Source organism: Myodes glareolus, chromosome 9 (assembly GCF_982192425.1).
Source record: "Myodes glareolus chromosome 9, mMyoGla1.1, whole genome shotgun sequence".
In the NCBI taxonomy this organism is placed as follows: Eukaryota; Metazoa; Chordata; class Mammalia; order Rodentia; family Cricetidae; genus Myodes; species Myodes glareolus.
This window is the reverse complement of record NC_142034.1, coordinates 69543167-69556277: the sequence shown is the minus strand read 5'-3', so window position 1 is coordinate 69556277 and position 13111 is coordinate 69543167. Positions and strand designations below refer to the sequence as shown.

The 13111-nt window shown below is 48.8% G+C and overlaps 1 protein-coding gene and 1 long non-coding RNA gene across 3 annotated transcripts in view; one reads left to right on the top strand and one right to left on the bottom strand.

The window, feature by feature from the left end:
- The window catches only part of Anxa6 (annexin A6), a 53231-nt gene that overhangs the window by 24631 nt on the left and 15489 nt on the right, over nt 1–13111 (bottom strand). For both annotated transcript variants that reach the window (XM_048437727.3, XM_085694959.2), the window contains 6 exons: nt 8709–8799; nt 6503–6597; nt 6018–6131; nt 4027–4117; nt 2631–2710; nt 490–546 (listed from right to left, as the gene is read on the bottom strand). In XM_048437727.3, coding sequence (XP_048293684.1) covers nt 490–546; nt 2631–2710; nt 4027–4117; nt 6018–6131; nt 6503–6597; nt 8709–8799 — 528 coding nt within the window. The remainder of the gene's footprint in view (nt 1–489; nt 547–2630; nt 2711–4026; nt 4118–6017; nt 6132–6502; nt 6598–8708; nt 8800–13111) is intronic.
- LOC146892921 (uncharacterized) lies at nt 8168–9392 on the top strand. The gene is made up of 2 exons (XR_015003583.2): nt 8168–8465; nt 8595–9392. It is a non-coding gene; the product is annotated as an uncharacterized LOC146892921 (long non-coding RNA).

Sequence of the window (13111 nt, the reverse complement as noted above, 5' to 3'; positions counted from 1 at the left end):
CACCTTCACTGCCAAATTAGACATCCCCACCTTCTTCCAAAAAATACCCCTGTGGTCTGTCAGAGGGCTCTTTCCTTATCTCCCTTTCCAAAGCTCCCATAGTTTCCTCTTTCTGTGTGTGTGTGTTGGGGTGTGTGAAGGGTGTCAGAGGGTCAACCTTGGGTTTGTTTCTTAGAAATGGTCCACCTTGTTTGTTTGTTTTTTGAGGCAGTGTCTTCAACTTTTTACATGCTGGGGTTCAAATACAAGTTACTATTTTACTTCAACATACTCTCTGACTTCATTCATACATGACATGCTACATGCTACCTCTGAAATAAACCTGCATGTCTTTTTCTGACGAAATCCCATAAAAAACAAGCTGTGATTCAGGGATTTCTGGTGCTTGATACAAAAGACTTCACCCTTACCCCACCCCAAGGCCCTTGACCGCTCCCCTTCCATAAGGCTCCTGACTGAGCCGTAGAGACCTCCATCAACATCGCTTACCTGGACATCCTGCTGGACCAAGTCCTCGCTCACAACATCATCATTCTCCCGGGTTCCCTGGATGGAGAGGCAAGGGAGTGTGTATTCCCAATGTATGGAGCCAGGGGGAGGCCCAGGGGAGCGACTGAACAGGAGAAAAGTCGTGTTTATTTTGTAGAGAGCTGTAGGGAGCCTCTGCCTGACCAAACAGGAGTCCTGGGAATGACTGAGGTCCTTCTGATACCTCCATCCCAGGGTTGCAGACAAAAGTCCTGCACTTTGTAGACAAGAGCTTTAGATGGCAAGACCACAGGTCCTGGCATTCTCCAGGCCATTTCATGACAATGCCCAAGGGGTAAAGGATGGTATGGGGTCTCCCTATATAGTTGGCTGACCCAGAACTTACTACGTAGACCAGGTTGCCTAGAACACACACTGAACCTTCTGCCTCTATCTCTCAAGTGCTGGAATTCTTGGGCATACAATCACGTCCTGCCTAGACCTACACATTCGTGTGCTAATACCAGGGTCTTCCACCCCCCTTACCCAAGAATTTACCCATGAGGATTTGTGACTTGCATCCTAAGGTCTGAACGCTCAAGCTGTGAAATACCAGTTTTCCTGATTCTTTCATCACACTGCCCAGGTCCTGGGTCCCAGCCAATAGAGTTGCTTAGCAACGGGAAGGTACTCAACGGGAACTGGGCTGGCCATGTTGGGCTTTACTCCCAGCACTGCCAGGGTCTGAAGCTGGCCTCTCCTTCTGGTGCTGTGTATTTTAGGGTCTCAAGGCCCTCAACTCTCTCTGGGACTGTGGCAGAGCCAGCAACTCTACAATCAGTGCCACAAGACTTACTTTTGAGATGTGGAGGCAACATCCCTGACTCCGGGATGTGGGGCAGGAATCTCCTCTCCAGAACACGTAGCTTTGAAAAGGGGGCAAAGGTCACACTTGCCCAATCCTGATAACTCCCTGGCTGGTTAACATGGAGCATAGGCTGCTATGGTAAGGTGGGGGTGGACTGGGGAAAATGGCATACAATGGGGGAGGGATTGACAAGAAGGAACAGCGGTGGTCTGATTTGTGTGCAAAGCTTCAGACAGTTTGCACCTTGGGGGCTGCATTTCAGTCACAACAATGCTTGTCCTCTGGGTGTCTGTGGTCACAGATTCCCATATGGCCAAGCAGACAGAAGACAGCAGGATGGGCACAGGGGAACATATTCTCCAGCCACTGCAGGCTTGCTGCAGCAGAGAAGTTTCTACAAATCAAAAGAATACAGAAATCTGGCTTTGGGGTAGGATCGTTCCATTTCTGAGTATTATTAATAGGCACAAAGCTGCTCTTTAAGATTATAATTATGTATACATGATTTCAACTGTTTAAGTGGGTGCGTGCACATGAGTTCAGGCGTGTGCAGAGATCAGAAAAGGGTATCATGTCAGATCCCCTGGAGCTGGAGTTTCATGCAGTTGTGAGACGCCCCATGTGGGGGCTGGGAACTGAACCAAGGTCTTCTGGAAGAATAGCAAGTGCTCTTAACCACTGAAATCATCTCTCTGGCCTCCATTGTTTTGTGTTTTGTGGTCACATATAGCTCTCCTTGAGTTCATTTTCTTGTCTCCACCCACCCAATGCTGGCATTATAGGCACACACCATCATGTCTGGCTTTTTTCATGTAGAAAAATGAAAGAAAAAGCAACCCAACATGGCAGGCTGGATTTGGTCATGGTGGCACAGTTTATAGCCTCCTTAGAGGCTCTCGGGTGAGCTGGGGGACTAGAGCTTGGGTAAGGAGAGGCAGTGCAGGCAGGTCCCTCCCTGTGCATGTCTGAAGAAGCAGTCATAGAAGGGAGGCAGGGTACTTGAGGAGTGGAAGGAGGATGTGAATGAGGCATTTGGGTCTCCATAGGGCACAGCTTGTGTAAAGCAGGGCATTGGGACAAGGGTAGACCAAGAGACAAAGCCTAGGCTTCAGAGTGGCCTCTCCGGCTCCAAAGGATGAAAGAAATGGGGATGGGCCGTGAAGGAGGCATGGCTAGAGGAGGCCTTTACACCCTGTAGTCCTCCTAGGCCGCTTGTTTGGGAATCAGTGAAAGGAGCCTGTGACTCCCATGGGGCAAGCTGTAGGGAGGGGCACATGTCTGCACAGAGACCCACCTGGAGCAGCACTACCAGCATCTTCTGGAAGTGGCCGGAAGTGTCTCCAATGATGTCAGACTCCAGATCTCGCTCATAGGCTGTGGAAGGAACACAAGGGTTCTAGTCTCATCCCCCTAAAACCTCCAGGATCCAGAACTGAGGTCTTTTGTTCCCCTTGCCCTCATATGATTAGCTATTGTTATAAACTCCAATCCAGTCTGCATGACTACTATAGCTAAGTGCTTCTTCTCAGCTGCTAGTACTAGGATACAAGAAAGTAGATTCTTCCTCCTTCCATCCCCTTATACCATCCCACTGCATCATCATCCTCACCTGGGCAGAGGGGTCTTCTACCCACAGAGACAAGGCAACTGTCATAAAGTTCATATCTGATTGTATGACATATCTGACTTGTCGCTGGACTCTGAGCAAAACATCAGTGCTCTGTTGGCTACAAAGTCCTCTCCAGCCTCAACTGGGCCACCTAACTTACTGCTGCCCAGGACTCTCTACACTGCTGTTCCCTCTGCCAGAAGGACCATCTGTCACCCCTTCTCTATACAACAAGTTCCTCACTTCCTCCCAAGACAGGTATTCTGACATAGGTCCTCTCTTGGGAATGTCCGGTCCCTGTTCATTTCCTTGGTAAAATCTGACCACCGTATCATGGTTATTTTTCTCTGAGACTCATTGTTATTTCACAAGGCTACAAGTTCCAGATATAGAGACTACACTGCTTTTATCTGTCACCATCTCCTGAGAACCTGTACACTGTCCAGCACAGAACAGGTACTTATCATATGGACAGACAGAAGGACGGTGGATAGGTATAGAGATGGATATGGATGGGGAGATGGATATGGATGAGTAAATGGATAGATGGATGGGTGGATAGATGGACTGCTGAGTGTATGGACAGGAAGTTAGATGGGTGTCGGATGGATGGATAAATGGTATATAGATGGGTGGGTAGATGATGGATGGAAGGATGGGTAGGTGGTAAATGGATGAACAGATGGATGGGTCAGTGGGCAGATGGACAGTGGGTAGATAGATGCTGGATGGATAGATGAATGGTAATGGATGGGCTGATAGATGATGGATAGATGGATGATGGGTAGATAGTGAATAGATGGGTGAATGAGGCAATGGATGATGGGTAGATGGATGGGTTGATGGATGACAGATGAGTGAGTGGATGGATGATGGGTGGATGGAGGGATGAGAGAATAGATGGATGCTGGACGGATGGATGGTAGATGGACGGGCAGTGTGATGAGGAAGGATGGGTTAGAAAGATGGGTTGGTGGGTGGATAACTGAAGGTTAGAGGGGTGGATAGGCAGAGGGAAGGGGGATGGGTAGTCTCAATGTCCCCACCCTTGCAGTCTTAGTGTCTTTCCTGCCCATCTCACCATCTTTGTATGCAGCCACTAGCTGGTGCATCTGCTCATTGGTCCGGGAAGCCAAAATCTCAATGAGGCACTTCTCATCTGTGCCGATGCCCTGCAGGAGAGAAGGGAGATGTGGGGTAGAGCAGAATGAGAAGCCCTTAGCCACAAGGGGACCCTGGAGCAGCCTGCGTTGTGATACCTCCTGCAGTCATGGTGTCTTTGGTTCAGTTTTTAGGCATCACTTGGGAGATGCCATCCTAAGACTCAAGGCAAGGGTTCTAGTTCCACCTATACAGCAGCTGTTATGATTTCTCATTAAGAAATGCAATCTTGGGACCAAGGATGTGGCTCACTTGGTACAGTTCTTACCTGCCATGCAATAAGACCCTGTATTTGACCCAGAGTTGCATAAAGCCAGGCATGGTAGGCATAAAGATCTAGTCCTAGTACTTGGGAGGTAGAGGCAGAAAGAAGGTTTAGGAGTTTAAGGCCAGTCTGGGCTACATGATACCCTGACTCAATAAAAAAATAAAAATTCAAAACCCAACACAATCCTGCGTTCTTTTCTCCCTAGAATCACGACTGAAAGCAAGATGGACCATTGGCAACTTTACTGGCACAGTAAAGTTAACTGCAGAGATTACACTTTTGTTGGCATTCCTGCACAATCCTCAGAGCCTCCAAGTGTACTGCCAGAGTTCTGCCCATAGAGTACACGGTGTTCATTAAGTTGGACTGAATGATCTCTCTTTGAATGAATTCTCTGAGTCACCCACCCAATGGAGCACTTTGTACATAAAACGAACATTTATAAAACCTTCAACAACGACTTCATCTTTCTAGCCACAATTTTCTCATCTATACAATGAGGAAGCTCTTTGTTACACTGCCAAATTCTAAGGCTGACCTGGAAGGTCATTCTCACATTCTCACGTGGCCAATTGTACCCACTCAAGAATTGAATCTGTGTGGAAACTCAATGAGGGCAGAGGTTATAGACTTTATACACTGCAAAGTGCCAGGTACAACCAAGGGCTGTTGTGTGTATTTTTTAGGGTGCTAGGGATGGAACCCAGAGCTTCAAAGCAATAGAATGCCTATTCTATTACTGAGTCACACACCTTAAACTGAGGGCTTTGTGCACATACACGTATATGCATGCAGAGGTCAGAGGTCAGCTTCAGATGTCTTCTTTATCTCTCTCCACTTTAGCTTTGCAAACAGGGTCTCTCACTAAACCTAGAACTTGCTGTTCTGTCTAGACGGACTAACCGATCGGCCCTGGTGATCACCTGTTCCCATTCCCCACAGCACGGGGGTTACAGGTGCCTGGCTTTTATGAAGGATTTGAAGTCAGGTCTTCACGTTTGCCATAGCAAGCAAGCACTTACCCATTGGGCCATCTTCCCAGTGCCCCACGCCCCACATTCTTTTGGTCTTTTCTGTAACCTAGGCTATGGTCTCGAACTTACCATCCTCTTGCCTTCATTCCCCAGTGCTGTGATTGCCAGCAGGCACCACCACACCTAACCAAGGGCTTTTTGCCCTCTTCCTAGAGGGCATCCCTCTGTCTCAAGCAGGTTAAGTCTTGCTCGTAGCTGAACACACAGCCCCCAGCCTGGAATGTCCTCTGCACTCCTACCCACCAGATCCTCTGCAGGTTTTTGGGTTCAACTCGGTCCTCTTAGACCCAGTGTCTTCAATAATTAGTTTTTACTGTGCCCTCAGCTTCTAGTGTGTTGGATGGCATTTGTCTCCATGTCTCCACTTTCTCAGGACTATGACTCCCATCATGGGGATCAGAACAAAGGCCTCATTTTACAGGGTCTACTTTTCCCTAACCTCTGTCCACATCTATCAGATTGGAGAAGACTAGGAAACCCATCCGCAACAGGCTGGCTCTCAGAGCAGGACTCATGTGCTGGGTGGGCAGGGGCTGACCACAAGCTTGTGGCAAAGCCCAGAACTTACTGCCCACATCTGCAGTGCACACTTAGACCCATGCTTCTTACCGAGATGGCGTCTTTGATTTCTTTGGCATCACAATAGGCGAGCGGCCTCATCAGGTTCACGATCAGCCGCTCGAACTTCCCTGTCAACTCATACTTCAAGTCCGCGATGAGGTCCTGGGGATGGAGGAGCACCATGGTAGAGATGAGTGAGAAGTGAAAGCTTTCTCTGCCTGGCCCAAGGCTGAGTCACCTTGCTGGATGCAGCTCTTGGGAAGAGACACTACTATTGCCCCTTAAAGAAGATTCAAGAGACTTCAGGCCACTGCCCCAAGTCATGAAGCTGGCAGTGGGCCATGCAGGTTCAAGCCCTCAGCACTGCCCTCCCCCACCACTGTCAGTTCTGCTGTCTGAGTCTCCTCGGATCCAGGAGTGTAAGAGAGTGGCTGTGGCACAGGTCTGGGTACTCAGATGACACGTGACACCGAAGGACAAGAAAGAGCAGAGGAAGAAGAGCCAGCGCACAAGTGGAGTCAGAGAAGAATTACCTTGCCATAGAGGGACTTGTAACTCTGGCAGATCTCCTGCCTCTGCTTGTTGCTGCGGGAGGTGATCAGCTCCAGTATGGACTCCTTGTCACTGCCTAGAAAGAAGAGTTGAGGGCACCTGTTGTTAGTGACGAAGCAAGACAGTGCCTTCAGGTTCAGAGGCCCATGTTAATTCACTTTCCAAACGTCCTTCCGATTGTTTCAACTAAAGCTTCGTGGTGCGTGTGGAGCATGCCCAGAGGCATTTAGGGCGCTCGAAAGTGAGCATGCTTGGGACTGTACTCTTCATGTGAGTGCACGCTCACTCAGGAATGGAACCATGGCTGTGTGAATCTGTACGGGCCTGCATTAAAATGTCCATGCTTGGCTTGTTCAGTGAGAGCGCTGGCCTGGAAATGGCTGCGGGCCTTCTCCCCTGCCTGCTGCAGGTAATGAATCGTCCACCACTCGTGTCTCCACTCTGCTTATCTCCACTTGCTCAACAAGGTGCAAGTCTACTGTAGTCAGTTAAGCTGTCACCCTGCCCAGCCTGCCTCCAGGAGGTCCTCCAGGCTGCTTCCTTTATCAGGCAGAGGCCTTGCAGCTTCTGCAGGTTATAGCAGAAACTTTCTGCTCTCAACAAGGAAATGGTAGCAGAGGTTCTCAATCTGTGGGTTGCAACCCCTTGCATCAGCTATCCTGAATATAAGATATTTATATTACAATTCATAACAGTTGCCAGGTGGTGGTGGTGCATGCCTTTAATCCCAGTACTCAGGAGGCAGAGGCAGGCAGATCTCTATAAGTTCAAGGTCAGCCTGGTCTACAAGAGCTGGTTCCAGGATAGGCTCCAAAGTTACAGAGAAACCCTGTCTCAAAAAAAAAAAAAATCAAAAACCAACCAAACAAAAAACCCAATTCATAAAAGTAGCAAAATTACAGTTATGAAGCAGCAACGAAATAACTGAATATATTAAAGGGTCACAGCATTAGGAAAGTTGAGAACCACTGGTCTAACGGACTTCTAAGTCCCCATAGAGAGGGGTCATTGCATTCACAACACCTGAGCTCAAAGGACTGCTGCGAGAGCTCTCTGGGGCACAGATATAGAAACTGAGGCAGAGACAGGTAAGGATTTCCACAAGGCCTCACAATGGACTTGACTGAGAAAGATCCAGATGTCCTAACAGCATGTGTTCTGCCAACTGCAGACAAGCAACGGTGGCAATAAGCACAAATTCAGGTCAGTGGACACCCTGAAGAAAGGCAGGGGAGTCGCCAGGTGGGTACCAACTCACCAAGGTTCTCAGTTATACTAACCAGGTCTGTTCCACAAGCTCAGGTCTATGGGTAAGGCTTCAGTTTTTTTTTTAAACCGCTCTTTAGTGGTTTGACATAAATATGTACATGATCGAGCTCTCTGCGGGACAAATACAGAAAAAAAGTATATACGTGTGTGTGTGTGTGTGTGTGTGCGTGTGTGTGTATACTTTTTTGGTTTGACATATTTTATTGCAAATTTATAAAATATGAAAAAAGACAAAAAATTAATTAAATAAGCTAGTCACACAGCTAGGAAGCAGAGCACGTGTCTAGCAAGTGTGAGATTCTGAGTCTAACCCCTAGCAACAGGAACAAAACAAAACAAAACAAAACCACATTCCAGGCTCCTCCCCCACCAACAGTTACTCTGTAGCCATTTCCATGGGCTCTCAAGGATGGAGGAGGAAGCTTTTAAGGCATAGATGCTCGTGAAATTCACAGGAATCAGAAGTTCTGGGATCTTAGTGGATTCTGAAAGCACAGACTGCGACATGGACCATGAGGCTCTTCCCCAGGATTATAAAAACAGTAACAATGGCGGTGAGAGGGAAGCAGCGCTGATTGAGCTGCCTATAAGCTGGGCAGAGGGCACTAAGGATGCAGCTTTCCAGGAAAGTGGGCCTTTCGGTCATGCAGCTGTTTTGGGGTCACTTATGCTCCTGTAAGTAACCCCAATATTCATCAAACTGATCATCATCACTGATTCATCAAACTAGATGAATGAAATGGTGCCTTTGGTTTGTTGGGGTGCCCTAACTGGATAGACTAAGGTCTGTTCATGTTTATCTAGGAAAAGTCACAGAGTACTAACAAATGGCTCGAGGGTAGGCTATGTGGAGTGGACGAGACACCTTCCATGCCCCCTCCTCCCCATGAGACCCACTCTTGGGTGGCCGACACCCACCGAAGCCTTTCATGGCTGTATACAAAGCCTCAGCATCCTGATTTGGATCAAAGTCTGGGAAGTCATGGATGGAGCCTCGGTACATCGTGCCCTGTGGAGAGAAAAGCAGAGCGTGAGTCCCGACCTCGGACCTGGACCCAGGTCAGACCCCAGCTCTGGTTCAGGCTGAGCTCTGTTCCTCTGTTCGTTAGAGAAAAAAACAAGTGCTGAGGTCACCTGGGAAAGGAGTGGCTCTACAGAATTGTTGGATGTAGCCTGCTCAAAAGACAGTGTCATCCTCCAAGGGAGGGTGGCTTAGCCACGGGTGACGGCTCATCACCCTTCATCACCTGGCACCACCAGGAGAGGTTAAAAAGCCCGACTGAGTGGCAGGGCTGGAAAATGATCCCTGTGAGTGACAAGAGCCCCACCTGTGCTGTGGTGTGTGTGCGTGTGTGTGTGCGTGCGTGTGTGTGTGTGTGTGTGTGTGTGTGTGTGTGTATGTGTGTAGCTGGAGGGCAACCATAGTTGCTGTTTCTCAAGTGTCATCTTCCTTGTTTTTGTTTGTTTGTTTTGAGATAGGGTCTCACTAAGTGGTTCTGGTTGGCCTAGAACTGCTCCGTAGACTATGCTGACCTTGAACTCACAGAGACCCCAGTCTCTGCCTCCTAAATGCTGGGATTAAAAGCCTGCGCCAGCACACCCTGTCCTACCTTATTTATTTATTTGTGTTAAGAATGGCTAAAAGTTCATTATTACTGTGTTTAGAGGGTGGGTATGTGTCGGCCACGATGCACATGTGAAGGACAGCTTTGTGGAGCCGGTTCTGTCTTTCCACCTTAGGTGGATGCTCTCTCTTTCCAACTTTAGGATGGCAGGCTTGTGTAGTAAGCCTCTTTACCCACTGAGACATCTTGCCAGGCCACACATCTTGTTTGAAGTTGTTTTTCAAGACAAGGCTCTTTCTACAGAGCCCCAGCTTTCCTGGAGCTTACTATGTAGACTAAGAGTTTATCTTGAACTCCCAGAGATCCATCTGCCTCTGCTAGGACTGAAGGCATGAACTACCATGCCTGGCTCACCTTATTTTTTGAGAGAAGGTCTCTCAGGGGCCTGGGGCTCACCTACCGTAGGTGGCCTGGCCACTGGGCCCCAGGGACTCACTTGTTTCTGCCTCCCCAGCACTGCTATTACAAGGACATACCACCATGCTACTTTTTTTTTTCAGGGGGTGGGGCTTGGGTTCTCAGACTTGAATGCAGGTCCTCATGTTTTACCTAGCAAGTACTTTGAGGAGGTCTGAGCCACCTTCCCAGTACTTCTAACCATTTTTCACGGCATTTTACAGTTTACAAAGCCTCCTGTCTCCATGAACACAATTATATCAGCCACTGTGGCCGTGTTTAAGGTGGCATCTACAAACAAACTTATTTAAGGTGGCTTCTACAAAGAAACCCTGAGAAGGAGCCCCACAGACCCCGGCCCTCTTCCCTATTCCCCTCAGCTGCACAAACCTAACAGCTGCCAAGAACTTAGGAGACCCAGAGCTACTCTCAGATTCAATGCCAAGATGAGTACTGGTCCTGGGGACCCAGTAAACTGAGCTGTGAACTGGCATCTAAGGATAAGCTGGCAGGGTCCTTGCAGGCCAGAAGAGGAAGGCAGAGAGCCAAAGGACCTCAGACATCAGATCAAAGCTGAATGCACAATGGGCTGCTTCACGGAGGAGTCAGATGTGGGTCAGCTTTACAGTATGGAGAAGTATGGGGTCTGGGAGAACCACCTGGTAAATCCAGTACGCACGGGGCTGTCGTTGGGCAGGCACACAGCACACAGTCTGTGCCAGGCCCTGGGCCAAGGACTGAAGATTCAGAAAAACCAAAGATCGAATTTTGTTGAGCCCGTCGCCCAGTGACAGAGATGAACCATAAATGGTTGTGTAAACACCTAAAGAGAGAGGCACGGTACAGAGGAAACAGCTAAGCCCAACACCAGCTCCAGAAAGAGATTATAAAAGATTCTGTAGATGGAGGAGCAGCGGGAGGCTGAGGAGCGCACAGATTGTGTTTTAAGGAGTGAGACACGGACAGGCAAAGCCAGAGTCCTCCCATGGTCCTGTGTCCCCTAGTGGCTTCTTCCATAGAGTCCAGCCAGACATCTGTCTGCCCTCTGCCATCGGTCACCGAAGCTGACTCTTCAGAGGTGTGCATGTGTGGGTGCAGGGCAACTATTTAAAGTGCTCAAAGGGCGGGTGACCAGAAAGGGACACAACCTTCTTCCCGCCATTCCCTATTTGGGAATCCCCTGCAATCTGATCTCAGGTCTGGGCAAAGCAAGAGACAAGGCAAAGGATGGCGTGTGCTGGCCCCACCCCCTGCCTAGATTTCCTCCGCCCTCTTCAGCCCTTCTGAGGCCTGCCTGCCACATTTGCATTTGCACAGTTCCACCCTGGATAGCCTGATCCAGGGACCTGAGGTCCAGTGTCAGGCCTGGTCTATGCACGGCTCAGAGACTGACCAGAAGAGACCCTCAAGTCCCTGCTGTCAGAAAAAAAAGACAGTGTCCAGCTGGAATTTTACCTTCTAATCATCTGGTATTTCTCTCTGTATATCCTGGTCTAGCAATGTCAGAAAATAATTACCATTAGCTTCTAGGGTGGAGAAAAAGGGGCAGAGGAAACCAGAATGTCTGCTTTGCAAAGGGCCTTTAAGACTTTTAGTCTAACCTTCCTCTTGACCCTTTCGGGATTTTTGTTTGTTTGTTTGACATAAGGTCTCACATAGCCAAGGCTGGTCTTGAACTCACTAAGTAGCCAAGGCTCACCTTGAACTCTTGATGCACCTTCCTCTGCCACCTGAGTGCTAGGATTACAGGTGAGTGACACCACATCTGGCCCTTTGATTCTTGACTCCACGAGTACAGGAGCTGCCATGAACAGGGCATGACCACATAGGACAGAGTGGATCCCCACACCCAGCACAGGCTTAGCAATGGAGACCAGAGAGGGTTTGCTAAAGGTAACTGAGTTGAATGAAGGACTGAAGATGTTCTCCTCTGAGGGGAAGAATGCTGAAGAGGGAGGCAGGCAGGGGGAGGGCAGTTTGACTTCTTAGCATGGATTCCTAGCACCATTGCTCAGCATTGGAGATGCTGGGACCAGCAATGGAGCGTCCAGCTTTGAAATAGCTTTCTGGGAGTCAGGTCCTCTGGGGTCTATCTGAGGCCGCCAGCTGCTGCCATGACTCATGATGTTTTTCTTTCCAACTGCCTAAGCCCACACATCCATCATCTCTGTAGCACCAACCTCTTTGCCGCCAATTCTGGGGCTCACTTGGAGAAAAAAAGGCAATGGATCTTAAAATTTCAAAGACCCAAAATAGAGAGGACAAGTGACATGTGACCAGCCAGCATGACAGAGACCTGACTGGGAAGGGGAAGATGGCTGTTTCGAGCAAACCAAGCTTTCTCCCTTCCTGCCAGATGCCAGAATGGTGTGGTAGATCATAAGGAAAGGAGTGACCATCATATAGCTTAGGGTTTCTTCCTCAGCGAATGACACCCACCGATCTCTCCTTGAAGACTAAACAAGTTGTCCTGCACTGTCTGACTCCCCTGCTGGGATGGCAGCTTTAGGAGACCTGTTTCCTCTCTGTGTCAGGGTGACCCACATTCAAGCTATAAACAAGCATCAGGGCCCCACCACGCCTAGACCCCAACAGCTTCTCACACGGAGATTCTCGTTTCCAGGGAAACTAGAGCCACCCACTCATCCATCTGTTATTCATCTGCCTATTTACCTACCAATCCACGCATCGCCAATTTATGCTCACTATCCTCCCATTCATTTATCTGTCTGTCTGTTCATGTATCTATCAATCTGTCTATCTGCCATTCCATCTACCTACCAAGCTACCCATCCATCCATCCATCCATCCATCCATCCATCCATCCATCCATCATCTTCATGCCCATCTATTCACCTAACTCTGCATCCACCAACTCATCTACCCACACATGCATGCATGCATGCATCCATCTCTCACTGAGAATCTGCTAGGTGCTTAGTCAAGGGACTTGTAAGAACTCACAGTCGGGTAGGGAACTACATGGTAAATGCACCCACAATCCAATCAGCTAAGTGCATCACAGGGACTGGAGAAGAAACCTTGTGAAGGCTGGGACTGCATCTGTCTTGCTCACTGATGTATTTCCAGCCCCCAGTATAGGACCTAGGGGCACACCTTGGTATTTGCTTCAGAAGTAGATGTGAATTACTGAGAATACATGCTGAGCAGATTAGAGCTGACTTCCTGGAGATGATGTCTGAGTCCCTGTGAGTTCTGCAGGATGAGTAATGGTGGTCCTCTACCCTGGGGAGAGTGGCTGTGGAAATTACCACACGGAGGAGATATGGCAGAAGGCTG